This window comes from Tachyglossus aculeatus, chromosome 21, assembly GCF_015852505.1.
Source record: "Tachyglossus aculeatus isolate mTacAcu1 chromosome 21, mTacAcu1.pri, whole genome shotgun sequence".
Classification (NCBI taxonomy): domain Eukaryota; kingdom Metazoa; phylum Chordata; class Mammalia; order Monotremata; family Tachyglossidae; genus Tachyglossus; species Tachyglossus aculeatus.
The window spans coordinates 76,206,839-76,219,984 of NC_052086.1; the positions used below are offsets into that span (position 1 = coordinate 76,206,839).

Genomic DNA, 13,146 nt, shown 5'->3' on the forward strand with positions numbered 1-13,146 from the left:
AGGAAGGAAGAAAGGAAGAAAGGAAGAAAGGAAGAAAGAAAGAAAGAAAGAAAAAGGAAGGAAGAAAGGAAGAAAGAAAGAAAGAAAAAGAAAGAAAAAGGAAGGAAGAAAGGAAGAAAGGAAGAAAGGAAGAAAGAAAGAAAGAAAGAAAAAGGAAGGAAGAAAGGAAGAAAGGAAGAAAGAAAAAGAAAGAAAAAGAAAGAAAGAAAGAAAGAAAGAAAAAGAAAGAAAAAGAAAGAAAGAAAGAAAGAAACGTTTGCGTTTCCCCCGGCCAGGCCGTCTGGAGAGCGGCCCGCTCCGCTCAAACTAGGGAGGCCGGGCGGCGCGGGGCCTGATGGGATTTGTAGTCCGTCCCGCCCGGCGCGGAACTGCATTTCCCAGCCTGCTCGGCGCCCGTGGAGCGCGGCGGCCGTCGCGGGAGGGCGCGCGTCGGGCTGCCTGTCAGTCCCGGGCTGCGGGCTCAGCGCGGGGCCCCCGGACGGGTCCGTGTCCGGGTCTGTCAGTCACCGTGTCCGTCACCGTGTCCCTGGTGTCGTCCCTGGTGTCGTCCCTGGTGTCCTTGTGGCGGCCGGGCCCCGCGCTGAGCCCGTGAGGGGGGCGGCGGGGGCCCCCGCGGACATGTTCGGCCGGCCGCGGAGCTGGGTGGGCGCCGGCCACGGGAGGGCCGCCCGGAGCATCCACTCCCTGGACCACCTCAAGTGAGTCGGGGCCGGGGGCGGGGGAGGCCTCATAAAACCACAGCAACCGTAACAACAACAGTAATGATAATAATAATAATAGCATCTGTTAAGCGCTTACTACGTGCCAGACACTTCTCATAATATTAATGACGATGATGGCATTTGTTGAGCGCTTACTATGTGCCAAACACCGCTGTCCTACTAATAATAATGATAGTAGTAGTAATGGCATCTGTTAAGCGCTTACTACGTGCCAGACACTGTTCTCATAATAATAATGACGATGATGGCATTTTGTTAAGCGCTTACCATGTGCCAAACACTGCTGTCGTACTAATAATAATGATAGTAATGGTGATGGCATCAGTTAAGCGCTTACTATGGGCCAGACACTGTTCTCATAATAATAATGACGATGATGGCATTTCTTAAGCGCTTACTATGTGCCAAACACCGCTGTCCTACTACTAATAATGATGGTAGTAGTAATGGCACTTGTTAAGCGCTTACTATGTGCCAGACACTGTTCTCATAATAATAATGACGATGATGGCATTTGGTAAGCGCTTACTATGTGCCAAACACTGCTGTCGTACTACTACTAATAATAGTAGTGGTAATGGCACTTGTTAAGCGTTTACTATGGGCCAGACACTGTTCTCATAATCATAATGACGGTGATGGCATTTGGTAAGCGCTTACTATGTGCCAAACACTGCTGTCGTACTACTACTAATAATAGTAGTAGTAATGGCACTTGTTAAGCGTTTACTATGGGCCAGACACTGTTCTCATAATCATAATGACGGTGATGGCATTTGGTAAGCGCTTACTATGTGCCAAACACTGCTGTCGTACTAATAATAATAAGAGTAGTGGTAATGGCACTTGTTAAACGCTTACTATGGGCCAGACACTGTTCTCATAATAATAATGACAATGATGGCATTTGGTAAGCGCTTACTATGTGCCAAACACTGTTCTCATAATAATAATGACGGTGATGGCATTTGGTAAGCGCTTACTATGTGCCAAACACTGCTGTCGTACTACTAACAATAATAATGGTAGTAGTAATGGCACTTGTTAAGCACTTACTGTGTGCCAGACACTGTTCTCATAATAATAATGACGATGATGGCATTTGGTAAGCGCTTACTATGTGCCAAACACTGTTCTCATAATAATAATGACGGTGATGGCATTTGGTAAGCGCTTACTATGTGCCAAACACTGCTGTCGTACTACTAATAATAATACTGGTAGTAGTAATGGCACTTGTTAAGCGCCTACTATGTGCCAGACACTGTTCTCATAATAATAATGACGATGATGGCATTTGTTAAGCGCTTACTATGTGCCAAATACTGTTTCCATACTAATAACAGTAATAGTAGTAGTGATGGCATCTGTTAAGCGCTTACTATGTGCCAAACACTGTTTCCATACTAATAACAGTAGTAGTAATGGCATCTGTTAAGCGCTTACTATGTGCCAAACACTGTTCTCATAATAATAATGACGATGATGGCATTTGTTAAGCGTGTACTATGTGCCACACACTACTCTCATACTAATAATAGTAATAGTAGTAGTAATGGCATTTGTTAAGCGCTTATTATGTGCCAAACGCTGCTCTCATAATAATAATGACGATAATGGCATTTGTTAAGTGCTTACTATGTGCCAAGCACTGTCAATAATAGTAATAATGATGATGGCGTTTGTTAAGCGCTTATTATGTGCCAAACACTGCTCTCATAATAATAACAATAATAGTAGTAGTGATGGCATTTGTTATGCACTTACTATGTGCCGAACACTCTCTCATACTAATAATAATAATAGTAGTAGTAATGGTATTTGTTAAGTGCTTACTATGTGCCAAACACTGTTCTCATAATAATAATAATAATAATAATAATAGCATTTGTTAAGCAATTACTATGTGCCAAACACTGTTCTCATAATAATAATAATAATTATTATTATTATAGCATTTGTTAAGCACTTACTATGTGCCAAGCACTGTTCTCGTAATAATATTAATAATGGCATTTGTTAAGCGCTTACTATGTGCTAAACACTGTTCTCATAATAATAATAATAATAATAATAATAATGATGATGGCATTTGTTAAGTGCTTACTATGTGCCAAACACTGCTCTCATAATAATAATAATAATAATAATAATAATAATAATAATAATAATAATAGTAGTAGTAATGGCATTTGTTAAGCACTTACTGTGTGCCAAACACTATTCTCATAATAATAATAATAATAATGATGGCATTTAAGTGCTTACTATGTGCCAAACACTGTTCTCATAATAATAATAGTAGCAATGGCATTTAAGTGCTTACTATGTGCCGAGCACTGTTCTAATAATATTAATAGTGGCATTTGTTAAGCGCTTACTATGTGCCAAACACTGTTCTAATAATAATAATAATAATGATAATAATAATAGCAATGACATTTGTTAAGCACTTACTATGTGCCGAGCACTGTTCTAATAATGATATTAACAATGGCATTTGTGAAGTGCCTACTATGTGGCGAGCACTGTTCTAATAATAATAATGGCATTTATTAAGCACTTACTATGTGCCGAGCAGTGTTCTAATAATAATAATAATGTTGGTATTTGTTAAATGCTTACTATGTGCCGAGCACTGTTCTAATAATAATAATAATAATGTTGGTATTTGTTAAATGCTTACTATGTGCCAAGCACTGTTCTAATAATAATAATAATGGCATTTGTTAGTCGCTTACTGTATGTCAAACACTGTTCTCATAATAATAATAATAGCAATGGCATTTGTTAAGCGCTTACTGTGTGCTGAGCACTGTTCTAATAATAATATTAATAGTGGCATTTGTTTCAAGTGCTTACTTTGTGGGCATTTGTTAAGCACTTACTATATGCCAAACACTGTTCTCATAATAGTAATAATAATAATAATGGCATTTGTTAAGCGCTTACTATGTGCAGAGCACTGTTCTAATAATAATAATAATAATCACGATGGCATCCAGTAAGTGCTTACTATGTGCCAGACACTGATATAATAATAATAATAATAATGGCATTTGTTAAGCACTTACTATGTGCCAAGCACAGTTCTAATAATAATAATAATAATGATGATGGCATTTGTTAAGCGCTTACTATGTGCCAAGCACTGTTCTAATAATAATAATAATGACATTTGCTAAGCGCTTACTCCATTCCAAGCACTGTTCTAATAATAATGTTGGTATTTGTTAAGCACTTACTATGTGCCAGACACTGTTCTAATAATAATAATAATAATGGCATTTGTTAAGCACTTACTATGTGCCAAGCACAGTTCTAATAATAATAATAATGATGATGGCATTTGTTAAGCGCTTACTATGTGCCAAGCACTGTTCTAATAATAATAATAATGACATTTGCTAAGCGCTTACTCCATTCCAAGCACTGTTCTAATAATAATGTTGGTATTTGTTAAGCACTTACTATGTGCCAGACACTGTTCTAATAATAATAATAATAATGATAATAATGGCATTTGTTGAGCCCCTACTATGTGCCAAGCACTGCTCTCATAATAATAATGCATTTGTTAAACGCTTAGTATGTGCCAAGCACTGTTCTAAGCGCTGGGGGAGATACAAGGCAATCAGGTTGTCCCACGTGGGGCCCACAGTCTCCATCCCCATTTTACCGATGAGGTCACTGAGGCCCAGAGAAGCGAAGGGACTTGCCCAAGGTCACACAGCAGACAAGTGGTAGGTCCGGGATTAGAACCCATGACCTCCTGACTCTGACAGACAGTTCCCCTCCCGCCTTTCAGAGCCTCACTGAAGGCCCATCTCCTCCAGGAGGCCTTCTCTGATTAAGCCCCTCTTTTCCTCGTCTCCCCCCGCCTTCTGCATTGCCCTGACTTGCTTTCTTGGCTCTTTCTCCCCTCTCCCCGCCCCGCAGCACTTGTTTATATATTTGTCATTTTATTTATTTGTATTGATGTCTGTTTATTTGTACTGATGTCTGTCTCTCCCCCACCCCCACCCCCCGTGCCACTTCTAGACTGTGAGCTCGTTGCGGGCAGGGATTGTCACTCTTTGTTGCTGCATTGTACTTTCCCAAGCGCTTAGTACGGTACTGTGTGCACAGTAAGCGCTCAGTAAATACCACTGAATGAATACTCACTTCCATACCACATCAGAAGCAGTGTGGCTTAGCAGCAGGCATAGTGGAAAGAAGACAGGCTTGCCAGGCAGAGGACTTGAGTTTTTAATTCTTACTCCCCCGCTTGTCTGCTGGGTGACCTTGGGCAAGCCACCTCACTTCTCTGTGCCTCAGTGACCTCATCGGTAAAAATGGGGATTAAGACCGTGAGCAACCTGATTACCTCGCATCTACCTCCTTTGCACCAAGGAAACGCTTAACAAATACCCCCATTATCATTATTATTCCCCGCCTGGTTCTCAAGCGTCGTCTGCTCTGCTCCGACTACCCATCGATCAGTCACTGGGTGCAGAACACTAATAATAAGAATAATGGTATTAAGAGCTTACTATGTGTCAAGCACTGTTCTAAGCGCTGGGTTGGTTACAAGATAATCGGGTTGGACGCAGTCCCTGTCCCCCACATGGGGCTCACACCTTTGGCAGATGAGGTCACAGAGGCCCAGAGAAGTGAAGTGACTTGTCCAAGGTCACACAGCAGACAAGTGGCAGAGCTGGGATTAGAACCCAGGTCCTTCCGACTCCCAGGACCGTGCTCTATCCATTAGGACCTGCTGCTTCCCAAGGACTGTACTAAGCGCTTGGGAGACTGATACAACAGAGTTGGTTGACATGTTCCCTGCCCCCAATAACCATCGCAGACCTCTGAGCCCCTAACTTCCCGACTTGTTATTGTTGAGGAGGGTGGTCTTAGGGAAGAAGGGGCTTCTGTTGCTTGGCTTTCATTGTGGGCAGGGAATGCGTCTGTTTATCGTTGCATTGCCCTCTCCCAAGCGCTTAGTACAAGTGCCGTGTACACTGTAAGCGTTCAGTACGATTGAATGAACGAATGAGTATTTGGTGTAGCTGGGTTTTTTCGCTTGCACCGAATCTCCCCGAATGGTGAAGTGTCACCCCGTCTCCTGCAGTGGAATGGAAAATATTTATCTTAATTGCTTAGCTCATGTGTGTCATCAGATGCTATTTCAGGAATCTCACCAGCCTGCCCCATTAGCCGGGCAGAGCTGTTTAATCCGTATTTACAGGGTGAAGAAACCAGCAAACTGTAGACGCTGGCTTACCTGTCCGAAACTGAGTCAGTAAACTGGTGTCTGTCAACAGCTTCCATCTCCAGAATAAGGCTCAATGAGTTTTCCTTTGCTTAGCAGTCGATCAGTCATATTTATTGAGTGCTTACTTCGTGCCGAGCAGCATACTAAGCGCTTGGGAGAGTACAGTTTAACAGTATACCAGACACAGTCCCTGCCTACAACGAACTTGCAGACTAGAGAGGGAGACAGACGTTAATATAAATAAATAAATTATGGCTATATAAATAAGTGCTGTGGAGTTGTTTAGGGGGGTGAATAAAGGGAGCAAATCAGGGTGACGCAGAATGGAGTGTTCCCCAAACCCTAGGAGATTCTTATGGCCATCTGAACAGAGACGAGACGTTTCTTTTAAAACAAGACTTTTCAAAGTCCATTTAAGGTAACAGTTCTTTTTTCATTCCGCCCTTCCTCTGATCGCCTTGTCAGTCATGAAGAGAAGAAGAGTTTAGAAGAAGAGTCTAGTTTTTTTAAAAAGGAGGAGGAACATCTGTCTTTTTGAAAGGGAGTTTGAGGAAGTTATTTTCCTGTTTATTTCCTCAAGTCTTGGGTGGATTGGGGCCGTCGGTAGAACATCAAACGGTTGGTTGAGTTGCTCAGTCACCAGGAACTGAAAGTGTCCCAAGTCTGATTTAGCAGTTCAGTTGGAGCGGATAATATCGCTTGAAGAAGGTCTGATTATTTGACGAAAGAATGAGAACTGCCATTGCTTAGGATTACGTCAAGGACTTATGCTTTCAATTACAGAGCTCGTCACTCTGTAGAATGGAACAGGTAAAAGCATGTAGTCACAGTGAGCAGGGAATGTCACTGTTACCGTTGTATTGTACTTTCCCGAGTGCTTAATATAGTGCTCTGCACTCAGTAAGTGCTTAAATAAATATGAATGAATGAATGAATGAATTTGAAGGAAAAAATTGTCATTAAGCATTTTTAGGGGCCAAGCACTGTGCTAAATAATAATAATAATGATGATATTTGTTAAGCGCTTACTATGTGCACAGCACTGTTCTAAGCACTGGAGTGCCGGCGTGGTTACAGTACAATCAGCCGAGACACAATCCCTGGCTACGCGGAACTCACCGTCCAACGTGGAGGAAGAACTGGAATTTAATCCCCATTTTACAGATGAAGAAACTGAGGCATAGGGAAATGTGTAGACTATCGCCGATTGAAAACAGTCGAATTTAGCAGTCCGGTTCTTCCCTTGGCCAACCGTTCACATCACAAATTCTGGGGGTAATTTGGCATCCCCTGTAATCTGCTCAAAGGATTTCCAGAGTTGGGCTGGCGGAGAATATTACTTCAGAGGATGAGCTATCTTACATATCCCCGCCCTTCGCCTACATTCTGCTGGCGAACTGTGAGTTTTGCTGCAGCGCAATGATTTGAAAGGTGCTTACGATCACCTATCGACAGAAGTGAAATGAAATGAAAAAATGAATGAGATGAAAAAATCAGGGGAAAAATAGGCATTTATGGGCCTGGCAAAACCATAAATTGAATAAACAATCCCTAAATGAAGGTTTTAGACTGTGAGCCCACTGTTGGGTAGGGACTGTCTCTATATGTTGCCAATTTGTACTTCCCAAGCGCTTAGTACAGTGCTCTGCACATAGTAAGCGCTCAATAAATACGATTGATGATGATGATGAAGTGCTCAGTGATAACCCCAACCACTAACTTGCTCAGTCCTAGGGAGAAGCAGCATCTGTCTAATTCTGTTTAGGAGATAGAATTGTTGTAAAACCAGTTGTTGAGTAAAGTTCAGTTTCTTTTACCTGTCAGCTTGCTGTGGGCAGCGAATGTGTCTCCTTATTGTTGCATTGTACTCTTCCAAGCGCTTAGCACAGTGCTCTGCACACAGTAAGTGCTCAATAAATATGAGTGAATAAATGAATAAACTTGGTACTTTTCTTGCTGTTCCTCTGACTTGCTTTGTTTTGGTGACTTTTTTTTTTTGGCAGCATTTAAGCGCTTACTATGTGGCAGACAACCGTACTGCGCGCTGGGGTAGATACAAGCTAATCAGGTTGGACACGATCCACGTCCCGCATGGGACTCGCAATTTAAGTCCCCATTTTCCAGGTGAGGGAAGAGAAGTTAAGTGACTTGCCCAAGGTCACACAGCTGACAAGTGGTGGAGCCGGAATTAGTACCCAGATCCTTGTGAGCGTGTTCTATGCAATAGGCCACACTGCTCTTCTTCTGAGAGAAGCAGCGTGGCTCAGTGGAAAGAGCACGGGCTTTGGAGTCAGAGGTCATGGGTTCAAATTCCAATTCCACCAACTGTCAGCTGTGTGACATTGGGAAAGTCACTTAACTTCTCAGTTACCTCATCTGTAAAATGGGGATTAAAACTGTGAGCCCCCCGTGGGACAACCTGATCACCTTGTAACCTCCCCAGCGTTTAGAACAGTGGTTTGTGCATAGTAAGTGCTTAAATATCATCATTATTATTATTATTATTGTTCTGACAGGCATCTCAGCTACCTTTCTGATCACCTTGTATCCCCCCCCAGCGCTTAGAACAGGGCTTTGCACATAGTAAGCGCTTAATAAATGCCATTATTATTATTATTATTATTATTATTATTATTATTATTATTAAGGGGGTTCAAAGTTCCCCATTTCCAAGGGAATTGAGCGCTTCATGACTTTTCTGTCTGCACAGAGGAAGTCACTTCCCCTCTCGTGGCACTTTTTTCAGAGTTGATTTCCAACTCATCCCGCAGAAGTTGGAAGGATGTTTGGTGTGGTGATAGAGGGGCAAAAGGCTTATTTTCCCATCATCACAGGGCATCCGAGGTCACACAGGGCATCCGAGGTCCAAATTGTTAGGAATTCATCGTGACTCACTGTAGTTTATCTTAGGGTCCAAAGTCTCAGTATAGCAACAAAAAGGGGTGTTTCTTGCTCTTTAATTGCTTTTTATAACCAAGTGGCAAAGCATGGCTACCTACGTTCCTAAAGAAGATTCTGGCACATAATCTTGTTCTCTAGATTGTAAACTCCTTGGGGACAGGGATCATATCCATTAATTCTCTTGCACTCTCCTGAGCTCTCAGTACATACAGTAGGGAGTCAATAAATACTATTAATTGATTACAAAATGGACGTTACTAGTGGTCACACTGGGGAGGGATGAGGCTTGAATACTGGCATAGGAGTTTGCGAACTAAGTTGACCTCTTTCAAAAAAGTGTTTCTGTTAGGCCTTGTTTACAGCTCTTGCAGGAATTATATGTGTCAGGCTTTTAGGAGATTTTTAAGTCAGTAATTTTAGGCTCTAATATATCCAACAATGTCAGAGATAACTCTTAATAATAATAATAATAATGATAATTATGGTATTTGTTAAGCCCTTACTATGAACAGAGTACTGTTCTAAGTGCTGGGGTAGATGCAAGGTAATCAGGTTGTCCCATGTGGGGCTCACAGTCTTAATCCCCATTTTACAGATGAGGTCACTGAGGCACAGAGAAGTTAAGCGGCTTGTACAAGGACACACAGCTGACGAGTGACGGAGCTGGGATTAGAACCCATGTTCTCTGACTCTCAAGCCCGTGCTCTTTCCACTGAGCCACGCTGCTTCAGAACATCACGTTCTGATTTTGAAACTTTGCATATTTACAAAGTATGTTTGATATAATAGGAAGTCACTATCTGTTGGTTTTGTTTTGGTTTTTGTTGCCGGCAGAGCTTCAAAGAGTTTGTTCTGGAGTTGTTTTATTTGAGGGATATGTTTACATTCACTTGGGTTTTTCTCAGGACACACAATCAGGTATACGTTCAACTCGGAGCATTTCTTGTTTGCTTGCTTTGTTGTCTTATTTGTAAACTACAGTAAGCATAAGTTGATTCTTAATGAGTACTGATAAATAGCATGATTTGGTTTTGATTTAAGCTTGTAAAGTTTGTGTCCTTTCAGTCATTTAAATTGCAGATGTGAATAAGTAAGATGAAATATTCATAGACTTAATCTAATATGCATCAGATGATTCAAAAATCTTTTGCCCTAAAGAATCTTGATATTTTGCTAAAATACCGGCAGATTGTCACCCTACCTAATCTTGTTGTTATCCTAATTGGCAGTAGAAGTGGACTGAGGTACCAATTCATTTTATATAAGAACTGCTTAATAGTCTGTAAGTGAGAGCAGGTTTTAGTTACCATTCATCTGGACTGGGCCTCGGGATTAAGTTGTGCCGTAACTCTTCCTAAATTTGCGAAGGCCAACTTGCCTTTCACCATGATTGATATTGACCAGACTGAAATTTTTCTAGTAGTCCAGCGCTGACGTTGTCCTTGGTACTGAAACGTGAACGTTTGTAAAGTGGTCTGAAAAACAACTATTTACCCCAGAATGCTTCCCCACGATTATTTCCATTTTCTCACTTGTCCAGAAGCATTCCAAAAGTCACGCACAAAATTGCGTATCGGATAGTTTACAAATAAAATGAGAATGAACCAAATGCTGGATTCCGTGTTCTCCAGAAGAAACAAGAATAAATCTGCCAGGTGAAACCAAAGAGGCCCTGGGATGTCCATTTGATCAGTGAATGGTGTTTGTTGAACTCATATGGGGTGCAGATCACTGTGCTAAGCACTTGGGAATCTACAATAGAATAAAATTGGTAGATGCAATCCCTACCCTCAAGGCATTTGCAGTCTAGTGGCAGAGACAGACGTTACAATAAGATACAGGTAGAGGAAGCAGTAGCATCTGAGGTGATGTACATATGTTCTGTGAGGGTGGTGAGTGTTAAAGTGCTTGAGCGGTACAGATCCAAATGGCTAGGCAACCCAGATGGGAGGGCAAATTGGGTAGATGAGGTTAGTCAAGGATGGCTTCTTGGAGGAGGTGTGATTTTAGTGGGACTTTGAAGATGGGGAGAGCAGTGGTCTGTTGGATAGAAAGGTTTTGGGGGGGGAGCTCCAGGGTGAAGGGAGGACACGATGGACAGTGAGCGAGATGAGATGGAGGTTTTGTAAGTAGGTCGGCGTTAGAGGCGTGAAATGTGCTGGGTGGTTTATAGTGGGAGGTGAGCCAGGTTAGGAAGGTGGAGGAGAGGTGATTGCTTTCAAGTCAGTGGCAAGAAGTTTTCTGTTGGATATGGAGATGGTTGGACAACCCCTGGAGATTTTTGAGGAGCGGGGAGATGCCTGCCGAATAATCTTTTAGAAGGATGATCTGGGAGGCAGAGTGAAGTATGGACTGGAGTGGGGAGAGGCCAGAGGCAGGGAGGTCAGCGAGGAGGCTGATGCGGTAGTTGAAGCAGGCTGTGGTAATTGCTCAGAACAGCATGGTGGCAGTTTGGATGGGCAGGTTACTTCACTTCTCTGTGCCTTAGTTCCCTCATCTGTAAAATGGGGATTGAGACTGGAAGCCCCATGTGGAACAGGGACTGTGTCCAACCCAATTTGCTTGTATCCACCCCAGCACTTAGTACAGGGCCTGGAACACAGTAAGCACCTAACAATTACCACAGTTGTTGTTGCCTTTTCTAAATGCACAGATCAACACCCTCAACACCTCCCTCTCCACTGAACTCAACTCCCTTGCCCCCCCGTCCCTCCGCCGATCTCGTACCACTAACCCGCAACCCTGGATTTCTTCCACAGTACTCTTCCTCTGCTCCTGTGCCCGTCTCTCTGACCATGACGACCTTAAATTCATTCTTACCTGCTTCAGTTCAGCCCTCTCTTCTGCCTGACAATAATACATCTTCCTGATTCACTATCACACCCACCGCCCCCTGCTATCTGTTCCAGACATTTAACTCCCTTCTCAAACGTCCTGTACCCCCACCATCTTTCCCCTAATGACGTGGCCACATACTTCATGAACAGAATTGAAAACATCAAGTGGGATTTCTCTAAAATCTCCCTTGCTTCTCTCCAATCCCCCCTCCACCTCCGCCCTCTTTGACTCTCCCTATAATCCTCGAGTATCTCAAGAAGAGATCTCTTGCCACCTCTCTAAATCTACCCTATCCACCTGTGCTTCTGACCTCGTCCCTACTTACCTTATTAAAGTACTCACCCCCTCTCTTCTTCCCTCCTTGACTGCTATCTTCAACTATTCACTTTCCAACAGATTCTTCCCTACTGATTTCAGACATGCTTATGTATCCCCTATCGTAAAAAATCCTTCCTTGACTCCATGGCTCCCTCCACCTATTGTCTCATCTCCCTCCTACAGTACCTTTCCAAAATTCTTGGAAGAATTATCTACACCCTCTGTCTCCACTTCCCCTCCTCCAGTTCTCTCCTTGATCCCCTCCAATCTGGCTCCCGCCCCCTTCACTCCACAGAAACCACCCTTTCTGAGGTAACCAACTGTCACCTTCTCACCAGATCTGACAGCCTCTACTCTATCCTAATCCTCCTAGACCTCTTAGCTACCCGCTTCACCTTGAAACTTTATCCAGCCTTGGCTTCACTGACATTGTTATCTCTTTTAATGCTCCTTCTCAGTCTCTTTTGCAGGCTCCTTCTCTGTGTCCCACCCTCTGACAGTGGGAGTCTCTCAAGATTCAGTTCTAGGTCCCCTTCTATTCTCCTACTCTCTTGGAGAACTCATTCGCTCCCATGGCTGTATGTGGATGATTCCCAAATCTACGTCTCCAGCCCTGACCTCTCTCCCTCTCTCAAGTCTCTCATTTTATTCTGCCTTCAGGACATCTTTACCTGAATATCCTGCCAACACCTCAAACTTAAAATATCCAAATCCTAACTCCTTATTTCCTCCAAGAAACCCTCACCTCCCTCTGTCTTTGCAACCTCTGTAGACAGTACGATTTTCCTCCCTATCTCACAAGCCCATTGACCTTGGCACTGTCCTTGACTCATCTCTCTCATTCCACCCAGACATTCAAGCCATCACTAAGTCCTGTCAGTTCTTTCTTCACAACATGGCCATCACCCACCCTTTTGCCTCCATCCACGCTGCTGCTGTGCTGATCCAAGCACGTACCCTCTCCCACCTCGACTACTGCATCTGCCTCCTCGCTGACTTCCCTGCCTCCTGTCTCTCCCCACTCCAGTCTGTACTTCACTCTGCTGAGCAGATCATTTTTCTGAAAAACCATTCAGTCCCCACTCCTCAAGACCCTCCTATGTTTCCGGTCCA

At 43.1% G+C, this 13,146-nt stretch overlaps 1 protein-coding gene across 8 annotated transcripts in view; it reads left to right on the forward strand.

Annotated features, from left to right (window-relative positions):
• The first annotated feature begins 532 nt into the window (after positions 1 to 532).
• The window catches only part of CLEC16A (C-type lectin domain containing 16A), a 257,225-nt gene continuing 244,611 nt past the window's right edge, over positions 533 to 13,146 (forward strand). For 7 of the 8 annotated variants that reach the window (XM_038762218.1, XM_038762220.1, XM_038762222.1 and 4 more), the window contains exon 1: positions 533 to 698. In XM_038762218.1, coding sequence (XP_038618146.1) covers positions 619 to 698 — 80 coding nt within the window. In that variant the 5' untranslated portion in view covers positions 533 to 618. The remainder of the gene's footprint in view (positions 699 to 13,146) is intronic. The other variant, XM_038762223.1, reaches the window with a different exon arrangement.